This window comes from Cynocephalus volans, chromosome 1 (genome assembly GCF_027409185.1).
Source record: "Cynocephalus volans isolate mCynVol1 chromosome 1, mCynVol1.pri, whole genome shotgun sequence".
Classification (NCBI taxonomy): domain Eukaryota; kingdom Metazoa; phylum Chordata; class Mammalia; order Dermoptera; family Cynocephalidae; genus Cynocephalus; species Cynocephalus volans.
In genome coordinates this window covers 268266687-268282882 of record NC_084460.1, presented here as the reverse complement: position 1 = coordinate 268282882, position 16196 = coordinate 268266687, and the positions used below count along the sequence as shown (strand labels likewise).

General features: G+C 33.1%; 1 protein-coding gene across 8 annotated transcripts in view; it reads right to left on the bottom strand.

Annotated features, from left to right (window-relative positions):
• NBEAL1 (neurobeachin like 1) overlaps positions 1-16196 on the bottom strand; it is a 204626-nt gene that overhangs the window by 97672 nt on the left and 90758 nt on the right. For all 8 annotated transcript variants that reach the window (XM_063093907.1, XM_063093951.1, XM_063093959.1 and 5 more), the window contains 8 exons: positions 14860-14943; positions 13551-13649; positions 12882-13462; positions 10255-10387; positions 9506-9625; positions 8226-8529; positions 5411-5496; positions 1816-1905 (listed from right to left, as the gene is read on the bottom strand). In XM_063093907.1, coding sequence (XP_062949977.1) covers positions 1816-1905; positions 5411-5496; positions 8226-8529; positions 9506-9625; positions 10255-10387; positions 12882-13462; positions 13551-13649; positions 14860-14943 — 1497 coding nt within the window. The remainder of the gene's footprint in view (positions 1-1815; positions 1906-5410; positions 5497-8225; positions 8530-9505; positions 9626-10254; positions 10388-12881; positions 13463-13550; positions 13650-14859; positions 14944-16196) is intronic.

The following is a 16196-nucleotide window of genomic DNA, read 5'->3' as shown; positions in this document are numbered from 1 at the left end:
ACAGCTAAAGCAATCCTGAGCAAAAAAAAAATAAAGCTGGAGGCATAATGCTACCTGACTTCAAATTATATTACAAAGCTATAGTTACCAAAACAGCATGGTACTAGCATAAAAACAGACACTTGGACCATTGGAACAGAATAGAGAACCCAGAAATCAACCCATATACTTAAAGCCAACTCATCTTTGACAAAGGCAATAAGAACATACACTGGGGAAAAAGTGCTTCTTCAATAAATGGTGCTGGGAAAAGTGGACATCCATATGCAAAAGATTAAAACTAGACAAGCACCTCTTGCCATACCCCCAAATCAACTCAAAATGGATTAAAGACTTATATAAGACCTGTCACTATAAAAATACTAAAGGAAACATCATGGGGAAACACTTCAGGAAGCAGGACTAGGCAAAGACTCTATGAATAAGATCCCAAAAGCACAAGAGCTAAAGAAAAAATAAATAAATGGGATTATATCAAACTAAAAAGCTTCTGTAAGCAATGGAAACAGTCAACAGAGCAGAAAGACAACTTACAGAATGGGAGAAAATATCTGCAAACTATACATCCATCAAGAGATTAATACACAGAATATACAAGGAACTCAATTACACAGTAAGAAAACAAATAATCTAATTAAAAAATGGGCAAAGGAGCTGAACAGACATTTCTCAAAGGAAGACATACAATTGGCCAGCAGGTACTTGATAAAAAGCTCAACATCACTAGTCATCAGGGAAATGCAAATTAAAATCACATTGAGATACCATCTCACTCCAGTTAGACTGGATATGACTGAAAAGATGGAGGATAACAAATGCTGGAAAGGATGCAGAGAAAGGGGAACTCTCCTACACTGTCTGTAAATTAGTACAGCCACTATGGAAAACAGTATGGAGGTTCTTCAAACAGCTACAGATAAATCTACCATACAATCCAGCAATCCCACTTCTGGGTATATACCCAAAGTAATGGAAATCATCATATCGAAGGGATTATATGCACTCCAATGTTCATTGCAGCTCTATTTACAATAGCCAAGATATGGAATCAACCTAAATGTCTATCAGTGGACAACTAGATAAGGAAAATGTTGTAGATATACACAACGGAATACTATAGCCATAAAAAGGAATGAAATTCCTCCATTCATAGTCACATGATGTGCTTGGAAAAAATTACATTAAGTGAAATAAGCCAGGCACAGGAGGAGAAATATCGCACATCCTCACTCATAAATGGGAGCTAAGAGAGAAAGAAGGAAGAAAAGAAAGACTACAGTGGTGCATTGGACTTGCAGAGGGAAAGAACAGAGCTAGGGTTGCTGGGCCAGGGTTGGGGGAGGGGGGTTGGGAGGTGGATATAGGGAATAATTGCAGTCTGAGGTGGTGGGCATGCTGATAATGGTGATCTGATCATCACATCTTGGGCATAGGTGCTGACAGTCAGCTATATGCCCCAGGAGTATGTATTATAAATCAATCAATAAAATAAAACGAAAATAAAAGATGCTCATTTGATAATAAATAAATTAATAAATAACTTAAAAGTAGAGCAATGAAGTAAGACAACATATTTTTCCTAAGGGGATTGTTAGGCTGATGCATAACTTACAAAGGTAACTAAGTTTCAAGCAAATCAGTTATTCGACTACTGTAGTTGGTCAGCTACTTGTTCATCCTTCAAATTGTGTATCTGCATAACATTTTAACTGAAACCTGTTATTCAGATTAATCTGGTGGTACTTAAAAGACAAAATCTTTAAGAGGATCAGTAAACTTACATAATATGTTGCCGATCATTTATTATTCATTTACCTTAATGTCCCAGTTCACTACTTTGTTTCCTGTTAATCTTCCATGCAAACAATTAGTAGATAAATCAAGACAGATTGAATTCTTACAGGCCTAACAATAAAAGAAAAATATGGTAAACTAAGTGCAATGAGAACAAAACATAACTTTACCCATATATGGAACATTTTGCCATAACTTAAACATGTATATAGTATAGTAAATGATATGACGCCCACCACATGAATTTTAGTATTATTATTCTGATTGTCTCTTAAAAGAAAAAATCAAGGACTAGATTCTAAAGCACTCATTCATCAAAAGCAGGTCACTGCTATATGTCATTTGACAAATGAACTATAGATAGAATTTATTCTCCAGTCTCAGAGTTTTAAATTTTTTCTCTTTTAAACCTATATACGCAAACAGATTTTTGGCCTTTTTAAAAACTTCGATGTTTTACTTCTGTTAGTACTACCCTACACACAATTACATGATACACTCAAAATGTGTGATTAAAGTGAAATAGAGACATCACAGAACAGAAAAATATATAATAATATGAAAATCCAATTACAGGCATAAAACACTATTTTCCCTCATGTTTCTGACAGACAATTTTGGCTTTATTCAGATTAAGAGCTTACTCTGCAACTCTAGAAATAGGTGAAGTTGTTAGTTAACCTCCATTCCTAAACTTCACACCTAGGTTGTGAATTTACAGGTAATGAAGCATCCTTGAATCTAATACTTATTCCAAATGAAAATAAAGATATTAGCACACATTATGCAGCTATTGCTTTCCTCTTAAAACAATTGAGAAAAATTGCTTTAATAAAACAAAAGATATTTAACTTAATGTAAATTATATCAGTCTCAGAGACAGAAATGTCTTCTTCAGCTTGGGCACTGTGTTTCTATGACCTGTCCTAACACAGCAATCTGCTAATGGTATGACTGCCTCCAGTCTCCTACCTCTCCAATCCAAGTTTCATACTGCAGCTTGAGAACCTTATTTAGCCTGGCATAGGAGGTTTGCTATAATCTGGCCTCTACTTGCTCTCTAATGTCATTTCCTGTCATCATCTCTTCCTGCTCAGTGCCCTACCCAAATACATGTAGAATCCAGTTTCACAGTCTATGCCTTTGTAGATGCTGTTCACTGTGCATTCCTCCTCAACCCTGCCTTTTAAAACACAAATCAAACCATCTTCTCTATGGTCTTCCAACAAGCTGGGTTCTAACTCCAACATTACCATTCACTAGAATTATTAGGCTAGGCAAGTTACTTATTTTTACTGAGCCTCAGAAAACTAAAGCTTAGAAAAGATACAGATAATACTGTGTACATCTCAGAGCTTTTGTGAAGATTAAGTGAAATAAAATACATGAAGAACTTAACATAGTGCTTAATATATTGCAAACATCCAATAGAAGCTAAAAAGAGAAATAAATGCTTATAAAATTATACTCTACTTTTTTTTTTACATATTTATTTTACTTTAGATTATAAGCTTCTTAAAACTAGACTTTAATTTATTCATCTTTGTATCTCAAGAGTTTAGCACAATTCTTGGCACAAAGAAGATAATAAATTTTAAACAAATGTATGACCAAATACCTCCTACAAATGAGTACAAAAATGAAAAACTGTTGACTGTAAAAAAAAAAAAATCCTCACAGCAGCTTTTTCCAATCTAGTATTTGTTAAACATAGAACAAAATGTGTTCTATGCTCAAAAAACTGGTGAAACAGTAGGATAAAACAAAAGTAAACTAGTTTCTTTATAGTAGGATTTTTAAAGTGTATGAATCTCCAAGGGGAATATAAAGAATGCAACAGTCCCCCAAACTTATTTAACCACAGAACCCTTGTATCATGACATACCACCAAGAAACATTCCTTCAGTAAACTGTTTTATTGTATATTTTGATCCTATTGGTTTCCTGGGGAAAATCAATAAGGCAATAGCTATTTTTTTTAATAGTACAGGATTTTTTAAGTTCAGTAGTAAAAAAAAAAATCGAAACTTAATGTTATGAAGTTCAAACTAACTTTGTAAAAAGAATATGATGACCATAATGTCAAAAAGACCAGTTGGCCACCACATGTCTAAAACATGCCACTAAATATATTATTTGGATTAAATCCAATTATTTCCTAATTACCATTCTACATAGTGGAGAATGAAAATAAGTATAAGATACAGTGCTTGCCAAGAAATAATATAAAATATAGTTGAATAAACATATATCTTAGGAAAGAAAAGTTATGAAAACACAGAGACACTATAACATGCAATGCATGAACACTGACTGAATCCAGTGTAAGTTTTTAAAGGGCTAGATAATATTTTTGAAAAACTTTGAATATACATTATATATTACACGAATTATGGATCATTTTCCTAGGTAGGTAAACATATAGAAATATTTAGAGATGAAGTCTCTTGATAGCTACATCAGTCTGCTTTCACAAATGATTTGATAAAGTCAGCAAGTAAGGCAAAATGTTAATAATTGATGCATTTAGGTGAAGAGTATACAAGACATTACTTTATAATTCTTTTGACTTCTCCCTAGGTTTGGAATTGTTTTATTAAGCTAATTTAATTAACATTTTCACATATGGGTAAATAAAAGGTGAATCTCTGGCATGATTCTTAAAAGATGCATTGTGGGCTTATCAAAATAAAAAGTTGAGGAAAAATAAAACTGATAAGTAAATTTTATTAGGTAAGATACAGCAAATAAATATTCAAAAGTAATAAGTTATGATCATGTACCTTCTGGCTAAACTAGAAAAACATATTCTAACGAATAATCTCACACAATCAAAGCAATACATGTCACAAGCCAAATGAGTCAATCATTGTAACATTAACCATAATGAAGACAACTGATACACAGGCCACTTCTCCTTGTTCTTCCTCTTATTTATTTATTTATTTATTTTTATTTTTTTTCATTTTTTCGTGACCGGTCAGTCCTATATAGGATCCGAACCCACGGCGGGAGCGTCGCTGCGCTCCCAGCGCAGCACTCTACCGAGTGCGCCACGGGCTCAGCTCCTTGTTCTTCCTCTTAGTTCTACCTTTCATCATCTTTCTCTCAGTTTTTGCTGACCACAATTACTTTCACTAGATAGGTCCTTTCTATCTAGGAAAAAGGTCTGAGCCTGAGATGCATATAGGTAGCTTCTTTTTTCTCCCTCTGAAGCAAACATTTTTCTTTCTTTTCTCTTCTTGCTACATCATATTTTAAAAACAAACATAAGGTTGAGCACAATCCTGTTTGACCTCTCCTTCCAGTAAACTAGGAGAACACAAGTTCAAATAGTTTCATTCACTGAAGTCAATTCATTAGTACAAATTCCAACAACTATTTCTATTCATACAATTGGGATGACATAATGACAACATGTGAACACTAGTTGAGGAGGTGCATATCTTAAATTTTTACTGCTTCTCACTTTCCTTTGAAAATTCATAATTTTTTAAAATGGCAATTCAAGACCCTCCTTTTCAATTACCCACTGAAATGACAAAAGGGATAGAAAAGGAATTTTAGTTCACAGCATAGTAATAACTAGATGGACAGTCCATGCATTTACTCTGACCTTTGCTGTGTAGTGAAGAAGGACGTTACCAGGCAGGTCGGCCATGTCAGACTCTTGACATTTCCAAGGGTGTAAACAATTTGGACCTGAAAATTATTTATACACATACACACACATCATTGAATACATATGGCTTCCTTGGTTCTGTGTTATCAGAACAAAATTTAAAATTAAGCTGTTTCAAGCTACTCAAATAACACAGTTGAAACATACTAGCTAAAATGTACATTAGTTTTTATATCACCTCTGATTTATCCAAAACCTATAAAAGTTGGGGAACAGATCGATTTCTACTAAAGAAAGAAAATTTTATACGTGGGAGCACATAGGCTTGACAAAGAACAGAGAGTGCACCAAGTGCAAAAGTCCTAAATGAACTTATGCAGAACCTAAAGTGCTGAAAACAACATGTACTAGAAACAGCAAATAGTTTGTGCTAGATTAGATAAGAACATTAAGGTCATTTCTTATCCAGCTTTACTCTTTCCTTTGTTTCTCAAGACGTTTTCCAGAGATTGCCCCATAACCAATTTCTTTTCATTCCTTTGATAAATGATTGATTAAGTTGTTTTTTCTCTTGTATTTCCTTGTCTTTACAATAAAAGCTGAAGCAAATACCAACTTGGGGCTGTGCCTTGTTTCTCCCTTATGGGGGAATTTTCTCAGTGCAGTCCCTTCAGGCTTCTCACTGCTCTTAATATTTGGGCTCTGAGTAATCTTTGTGTCTCCATCACACAGTGAGAAGTGACATTTATATAGCATTAAAAAACTGCTATCAAATTTAACAGTCTATTTGTTTATCTAATAAAAACCAATTAAAATGTACAAGATAAAATAGCAAAACATTCAATCAATAATATGAATAGACATCACAGAAATGGAATAACAAACGGGTAGGAAAAAATTCTTGACTTTACTAAAAATCAAAAAAACACAAATTAAAACAAGGTTCCATCCTACATCTAATAATGGAGGAAACATCATTGACTATTCCATATTATTGAGTCTGTGGTGACACTGGTACACTTACATGTTACTGGTAGGCATTGTGAATTGGTATATTCCTTTTGGAAACTGATTAGGCAACATGTATTGAGAGCCACAAAAATATTCACACACTTCAAATATTTATCCTGGGAATTTATCATTAAATCCATCAAAGTAAGAAAAATTGTAAATTCAAACATTTCATATTTAAAATTTGAAGTTTATATCAACATCAAAAATTGAAAACAACCTAAGTTTTGAATCCAGGGAAATATTATGCATCCATTGGAAATGATCATTTATGAAGACTATATTTATAAGAGAATTACAAGTAGGAAAAATTGTAGGAACAAAACCTAAACTACATAGCTGTAATGTAATGACTACACTAATTGACTTATGGTTAACTTGGAATTTATTTAGATTACAGATCACTTTCAAATGCTTTGGTGAATTTCAAAGAAATGATAATGTTCTAATATAAGCTTGGAAAGTCTGGACAGTCCCATTCATCTCAAAATCCCTAATCTAGAACAGATATCTTGACAAATGATAAGCTATACTGCTGAGTTAGTGTACATGACTCCTGAACATCCTGCTAGAATACAGATATAATTTTGAAAGTAGTTAGGATCCAATAATAACAATCAGTGTGTATGTTTAAAATCAGAGCCAAAAGAAAAAGCCAAAATAAAAAAGTTTGCAGTCTTCCCAAGTTCTCCTAATTCTACTGCCTTCATGAATTCTTCAGGAATATTAATATATCAATTGTAAAAATGACAAATTTTGGAATAAGAATCATGATTTTGGAATCAGTTATACAATTTCTTATGGAGACAGGCTTATATTTTGTTTCATCAATTCATTAAAATCTGTCAAAGTACTGGAGGTTGTATGGACTGAATGAACTGTGTCGCCCTATAATTCTTATGTTAAAGCCATAACTCCCAAAGTGACTATATTTTGAAACAGGGCCTTTAAGGGGGTAATTAAGATTAATAATGTCATAAGGATGGGGTTCTAATCTAATAGGGCCCCTTATAAGAAGAGGAAGAAACACCAAAATCTCTTTCTCTGTCCATGTGCACAAAGAGGAAAGATCATGTGAAGACACAGAGAGAAGGCAGCCATCTACAAGCCGGGAAGAGAAGCCTTACTAGAAACCAATCCTGATGGCACCTTGATCTTGGACATCTAGCTCCCAGAACAGTGAAAAAATAAATTTCTGTTGTTAAGGGCACTCAGTCTGTGGTATTTTGTTATAGCGGCCCTATCAGACTAATATAGACAGTATTATGGATGATATTTGAAATACTTCCCAAAGGCTTGCTTTATTTATGCCTACAAAAAATGTATGACATGTGGTGGTCTTTATCTTTCCTTTTACCTTCAATTGAAACAAATACAGTCATCCCTTGGCATCCATGAGGGATTGTTCCAGGACCCCCCCAGATACCAAAATCTGCTCATGCTCAAGACTTTTATATAAAAAGGCACAGTATTTGCATATAACCTAGCACATCCTCCTGTATACTTTAAACCATCTCGAAGGTATTTGTAAAACCTAACAATGTAAATGCTATGTAAATAGTTATTATACTGTATTTTTTCCTTTGTAATATTTTTTATTGTTTTTTTTCCCTCAAATATTTCTGATCTACAGTTGGTTGAATCTGCAGATGTGGAACCCATGAATATGGAGGGTCCACTGTCACTCTTCAGATCAAATTTATTTTTCAAAATATATTTATCTACTTTTTTTCAGAATATATGTAGACAACAGAAAAAACTCTAAACTTAATTAAACATTATGACTGTACATGCTTACCTGCTAAATATAATGCCTTCACCTGAGGAGGCTGTAGTGCTTCATAGAAGATGACAACAGACCCTAGCTGACCCTCCAGAGATGTGGGACATCCCCATTCACTGTCTTGGGTTCCAGCTGATATCAATTTGGTAATCAATTTTGATTTTTCGATTATTCCTCCCCAGGAGGCCGATGATAGAATTCCACCAAATGATGTCCGATGAGGGGTAACGGGAGAAGAAAAAGGTGGATCTGGGATTTGGGATGGTGGAGGAGTTGTGGTTCTCTGCCCAGCTGAACCAATACAACAGGAAGTAAAAGGCTAAAAATTAAGGGAAAAAAATTACACCATTTTAGTTAAATATCTGTCCTCATACTTAAATGAAAGGGCAGGGCTGGCAAGCTAGCTCAGCTGGGTGGGGCACAGGTTTATAACACCAAGGCCATAGGTTCAGATTCCCCCTACTGGCTAGCAGCCAAAAAAAAAATAAGAAGAAATTATTAGTGAAGGTACTTTTGGCCAATAAAATTTGGAGGTGTTACTGTTATAACTCACTTTATATCCTTTTTTAAATTCTGAATTTTTAAATGAGCATATACTATAAAAACTTAGTATAAAATAAAATTTTTTTTAAACTTATTGCTTTATAAAGTTGAGAAAACTACTTTTCTCCCTTAAAATCTATAAACAGAAATTTACGCATTAGAATAATGTTAATTACAGGCAATCCTAAAATGACCATGAAAAGCAACAAGAAATTACTCGAATATTAGGACTTCAGAAATAACCTACTCGATTCCATTATTTTCAGGAAAAGCCCTCTCAAAATTACCCCAAAATTCTCAAAGAACTTTTACACCTCAGTAAATAAATTCTATCTCATACCCAACTACAATGTGAGGATTTTGAGTGTATTCATTATTATTTCAAATTTAATAGAAATGGAAAAGGGTCCATCATAATATTCTAAGTATTTCAAATACTTGACGAGCTTTATTAAACGATACTTTGGTCTGCTCTATTCATTTCTTTGGCTTTCCTTTTATAAGTCTTCTTTTCCAAGACTTTAATAACATTTGTTTCTTCCTTGAGTTTTCTTTTTCACACACTGTCTGACTTCATCTAATAATGACAGACTAACAGAACTGAATATTAACTTACTGTGTCTTAGTATATAAAACGCACTTTAAAAATTTGAGGCACATATTTAGAGTAAATAGAACTTTCCACATTAACTGAAAATTTTCAACAGTTCTCAATCAACTGGGCCTGTAAAGAGTAGGTTAGATATGCTTACTTCATTCGTGGCAGGAAATCTGAGAGGGGCAGAGACCTTCTGTTGTCCATTGTCGTAGATACAGACAAGGCTCTGACCAAAGGGCCTTTTTCCAGGCATGTGAACAATGGTTATGTTGTGCTGATGAAGTAAAACATACATTAAAAGGCTAAAATTACATTGTCTTTGGAATGACAAATCTTTTCAGCGTATTAATCTATAACTAGTTTATGAAGAGTAGAATACTAAGATTAAGCATAAATGCTGATTAAAATGATGTTCTCAAAGTAACAAACTTTTCTGTAGTATTACAAAAGCACTGAAGCCTATTCTAAAAAACTTACACAAATCAACACAGTATCTCTTCTGCATTTTCCAAGGCTATGAGCATTCTTTAGAATCAATTCTTCTAACAAGAAGCATTTTATATTTTAGAAAAGCAATAGAAATGCATTGTTTTTAATAACCTATCATTTCATTTGAAATTGAAATTCAAAATCAAGTTTGTTGCTTCTACAAAGCCTTAAAAGAAATCATAACATTTCATTTTTATTTCTTAGCAGAAAAATAATTACTGCTGAATTTGTGATGACAATGGTAAACAGTATTAACCTCCTTACAGATAAACTTCAATATGAACAGAGAGCTTTAAAGTGAAAATTAATTGATTCTCAAAAAGCATTATGAAAACTGCTCGTGTACATACACCAAACTGTGTGTTTTTTAATGGAAAGAACCAAGAATTTAAATGTGATGCCATAAGGCCTTACCCAAAGGGAATCACAGAAACTGTGGTCAGGAAGCATAACTGTTGCATATTCTCTTTTTGTGCACACTGCCACAACCAACATACCTGAATGGGTAATAAAAGCTTCAAAACCCATGCCACTTCCTGTAAAAAAGCTAACAAAAATATATATTATCAGAACTTTTGAAGTCATTTGTGCAACTTCATCATCACTGAAGCACACAAAACCATAAAGCCATCATGAATATCTTTACCAACAACACTATGGCTTAAATTTTATTGCCACAAATCAGTGCAACCTTGTTTCAAGGACACTTTTTAAAACCTTCTTGGGCATAAGAGTTTAAAAAATGATAAAAGACAGACTTATAAGTGGAATTCCATTAGCAAACTATAGTAAAACTATAAATTCTCAATGGAATAATACATTCAAAATGCTAACAGAAAAAAACTGCCAGCCAAGAATACTGTACTCAGCAAGGCTATCCTTCAGAAATGAGGGAAAAATAGTGTTTGCCAGACAAACAAAAACTGTGGGAGTTCACCACCACATGACCAGCCCTGCAAGAAATCCTCAAGGAAACCGAAAAATGATAATCACTCATCTTACCAGCTATAGTTCTGTTCAAACTTTTTTTTTTTTTTCATAAGACAATCTGGGTAGGTGCTGTGTTTCTAGGAATTTATTCATTTCATCTAGATGATCTAATTTGTTGACCAACAATTATTCATAGTATTCTCTTACAACCCTTTTGATTTCTGTATTGGTTGAAATGACCCCTCTTTCACTTCTGATTTTAGTTGTTTGAGTCTTTTTTTTTCTTAGCCCATCTAGGTAAAGGTTTGTCAATTTTGTGGATCCATCAAAGTACCAACTTTTGGTTTCACTGATTTTTTTCTATTTCTTTTATCTATGCTCTAATTTATATTATTCACTCCCGTTGCTAGGTCTGGGCTTAGTTTGCTCTTCACTTTCTAATTTCATAAGGTGCAAAGGTGATTGCTGATCTGAGATCTTCCTTTTTTAATGTATACATTTACATTAAATAAAACTCCCTTTTAGAAAAAAAATTATTTAAAAAAATTTTGTTTTAGTCTTTTTTTGGAGGTATACCTGGAGTTTAAACATGCCTAGTTATTTTTAGTGCAGTTTTTCATCCTGCTTTATTGCTTAATATTACATCTTGAAAATTTGTGTTAAATACTCTACAAAATTATGATTTTAATAACTGCATTTTATTACATTTTATGGAGGTCCATAATTTAGCCATTCTCATATTGTTGGACATTCAATTTATTCCCAATTTTTTACCTTTATAAAACTGCCTTTCACATTTAAAAAATATATATTTTCTTTAATTATTTGCTTACAATTTCAATAAGTTAGATAATTGGTTGAAAGTGTATGAACATTTTAAAGACTTTTTTTTGTGAATCCAATCTGCTCTTCAAAAAAGTTTTACCAATTTATACTTATACTAGAAGATTTTGACATTGTTTCTCTCAAAGCACCAGTGTTATACGGTATCGTATTTTTTCAGTTTGAGAAATAAAAAATGTCATTTTTCTGTTTTAATTTCCATTTCTATGAACATCTTAGAATAGTCACTTGTGTTTCTTTCAGGTGTATGATTTGTCTACTCATGCCCTTTACCAAATTTCTGTTAAGATTTTTCTAATTCATTTTTAAGAGCTTTTTATGCATTAAGGATGTTAATCTTTGTATGTTAAATCTGTTCCTTATCAATTGACTTTAAATTCAATCTGTGATGTTTTCCTGAGTTTGTATGTTGAGAAAATAATTTTCTATCTAAACATTAAATAAAAAAAATTTTTAAAAATCACACATTTTTGTGGTCAAAGGACACAAAGAATGATTGCATATTGTAATGATGAATAAGCTAACTATACTGATCTAACCACCACACATTCTACACAATTATTGAAACAATTATTGAAAATCAACATTGTACCCACATGTATGTATAATAAAAATATACATATATTTTCAAATCTTCAACATTCTTCCAAATGAGATTCAGAAAGCACAAATAAGGGTGTTAAAAATCACATGGTATATTAAAAATTATTAGCTACTGAAGTCTGGACGTATATACACATAAGTTTCTGGCACTTCACATAAGCATATGGCACCTCCAATGGAACACAGAGATCATCATTCATTTTCAAGTTTATTATCCCTTTTCTTCCCACTTCTACATTACTCTTAAGAAGGAACCTTATTTCCAAACTAGCCTCAGAATTTAACCAGCAAAATATTTGAGATATACAATTATTATTATGAAAGCAATAAAACACTTATAATTAAACTGTGTGCAGTCTAAGGATGAAGAGGCTTCAGATAAATTGTTAGACACTTAAAAACTAGGGCTGGCTGGTAGCTCAGTTGGTTAGAGTGCCACCTTGTAACACTAGGTCGAGGGTTTGGGTCTCCTTATGGGCCGGCTGCTAAAAAAACTCCACAAAATTATCAGAGGCCATTTAGGATTTAGCAGTCCTTTCTTGGACTGATAGCCAAAAAATAAAAAAATAAAAATTAGATGCTTGAAAAGGCTTTGTCCTGTTTAAAAATCATAGCATATATCGTTATAACAGTATTCATTTATATTCCATAACTTATACCAGTACCTGTACAGCTGTTTTCTTTTTCCTCCTTTGTTAGCAACGTCAAGAGTCAACTGATCCTGATCTAAGCAAAACCAAGCACTAAAAGAAAAAGCAGACCCCGGCCATTTCTGTATGGGAGGCACAGAAATTCCTGCCATACTATGTGACAAATCAAAATATTGCAATGCACTCTCTAGACTTAATTTTCGAGCCATTGTCAGGATTGCTCGAGTCACAGGAGTGGTATAAGGGTGAATATACTCAGATTCATCTACTCTAAGCAATCTTAGCAGTCGACGGATTTCTTCTGAGCTCACCGACTGACTACCCAAGGAACCATGGATTGCAATCAAGTTCTCAGCACAAGTTCGATGGAGGGAAGAATGGGAATGAAGGGTATCAATTATTCTAATTCCCATGTCTGCATTGACACAAGTAGTTCGACTCTGCCTATTAATACAACAAATTCTTTTCAGCCAATCAGAGGTGAAGATTTGCAGGTCATGGGATTCTAGCTCTGGAAGCCACTGGATAAGCAGCAAGAGAGGCTGGACATTACTAATGCCCAAAATCCCAACTGAAGTGTGGTCACCCTCTACAGCCTAGAAAGCAAAATAAAAGGTAAAAGGTTAGTTACTATTTTTGAAATGAATATAATGGATCTTTTTTAAATACAGATTGAAATCTCACCATATTCATAAGTTCTTTAAGTAGTTCCAGTGGTGGCTGACCCAGGGATTTTAATACTTCAAACATATGTGTATAACCAATTCTTTCTTTAAATACTTCCTACGGGAAGGAAAAACAATATATCAAAGTACATTTTCAAAGAATGAATTTGTTGGAATATTAAAAGTATTGAATAATGCCCATTTAAGCTAATTAACTTGATATTAAACAAAGAAAAAATTATGAATTGAATGTTTTTTAAAATCACGTAGCTTCACCTTAAAGTAGATTCCATATGCCTTCTGGAATAATAAAGTTACAATAATCTATCAAAATGCAAAATATGTAAAATTAGCAATGTGTATTATAGAATTATTATATTATTTGCAGATTAAGGCATATGTCACTTCCTTTACTTTTTTCACCTGACTTGTAACAAGTAGAATATTAGGTGAAACCAAAACAAAAATAGAGAAAAAATGAGGAGGCTTTGAGGGTACGAAGAGTCAGACATCAGTCTCAAAGGACTAGATTTAAAAGTCCTGGCAATTTTTGAGTAGTGGCCTGGAGAAAACTGAGTACAAAGAGTTTTCTCTCTGCTCTTTATATCTAAATGGTCTGAATTATCTGGAGCATCAAGCTCATTTTAGGAAGTTCTAAGTCACAGGTATTTTTGAACCAACAGGCACCCAACGCCATAAAGTAAAATATAAAGACAACCAAAAAAACCTAGAACAAAGTAAATTGGTCCATTAAAGTAGGCAGAAATATATACACTCATTATAAAATCAAAAGATTTAAACAAAACCAGTAAAATTGGTCATCTCTGAAGAGGGGAAATAATCGACTGTGGGCCAAGGATAAGAAGGGTATCTTTTTTCAAAAGATATATTTGTTATATAACCTTTTGAATTTTAAACCATGCTAGGTACTACATAGTTTAAAAATAATCTCTTAAAAAGACTAAACACATTTTTAGTGTTGAATTTCACCACATAGTACAGGCAACCTGTTATACTCATAAACCAATTACCCAGACCTTAAAGTGATTTCCTCCTCAACGAAATTATTATTAAATGGAGATTAAAGTCTAATTAGAGAGTGTAAAAGCCTGTTAGATAGGAACCTAACTCTGACTTATAGCAACACTTCTAGGGCAAAAGTTAAGAGACTCCTACACAAACCAATGGAAACTAAGGAATACACCTAAAGCATGGGTAGGGAACAGGGAGTAATTAATTCATTTCTTGTACCAAAAAGATGAGGCAGGAAGTATATTAGGGATGGCAGATAAGAACGTAAAGTGGTAATAATAGTAATAGCCACTGACCTTAGCAGCTGGAGATTTGTTCATCACTGCTGTCAAAGCCTGAATGGTTGATACAGCCAAACAATCCAATTGCCCCTGAAACACCTACCAGGGAAAAAAACAAAGCAAGAACTTAACAAATGTGCTTAAGATTTTTACTTAGTTAGGAAACCTTTGTTCTGAAAACCTGAAAAAATAATTACTTAACATGCATTACATTCCTCTTCCAATGAAATGGATTTCTGAAATCCTATAACCTGCAAGAAAAGTTACCTACTTTTAACAGAAAATAGCCATGTGCCAAGAAAGATAAGGCAACATTCAGTCATTACATCAAAATGTTCTGAGAAGAAAACACCAAGCTTAATACATGCTTTCTGTAAATAATGGACAATCTCAAGAGGAAGGGAGAAAGGTCTATCGTTGGAAATTCTATTATGTTTTAATTTCCCTTCAAAAATATATTTAAATTTTTGAGGCTTAAATTCCATTAGCATGTATAATAGCATAGCTAAAATAATCTTATTTACTTAGTTTCCAAACCCTGTGTTAAAACTAAAATGGTATGTGCATACACATCAATTAATCATTATACTTGTAAACAATAAGGTGTATCTATTTTTACAGAAAATGCAAAACTTGAGACACAGCAAATGAAATATGTATTTACAAGCACTGTCATGTTTTTGAGAAGCAGCCTTTAATGCCAAAAGTTTTAAGAAAAAATAAAAACTAGCTCCATTTTGTCTATGACTGTTTATGCTTCATCATAAAGAAGAGATGTGTTAAATTTAAAGGCAGTGCATTTATAGCAAAACCCAAAAACTAATGTCAACAATGTTAAAAAACTGAACATGACTTGTTTTATCAGGCTTAGTCAATCATGAAAGCATAGAGTGAGGACCAGGAAGTAGTAGAATCAAACAATCCTGAAAAATATGCTTTCAGGAATATATCACTATGATAAGAAGCTAGTCACTCCACAAATAGGATTTCCCTTTCCTTCCCAGCAAAACAGATTTGAATACAAAGGGAACTGCTTATATCTTTGTAGTAAACTAAGTTCTACCACTTTTATGCAAGTTATTTAATCTAGGGTACCGGTTTTTGTTGATACTGCTTGTTAAATATTACATAGAATAAACATATTACATATGTAATAAACATATTAAAATATGCATTAAACATTCTGCATACAGCAGAATTTCATACAAATAAGATCTGTCCTAGACTTTAACCAAAAGAAGTAGGCCAAAAAGGCCTCACTTCATCTACGATTTGGAATTGTAACATAAACCTATAAGAGACTATTATAATTGTTTGATTAATCTACATAAGTAGGCCTTAAGAGGACTAAT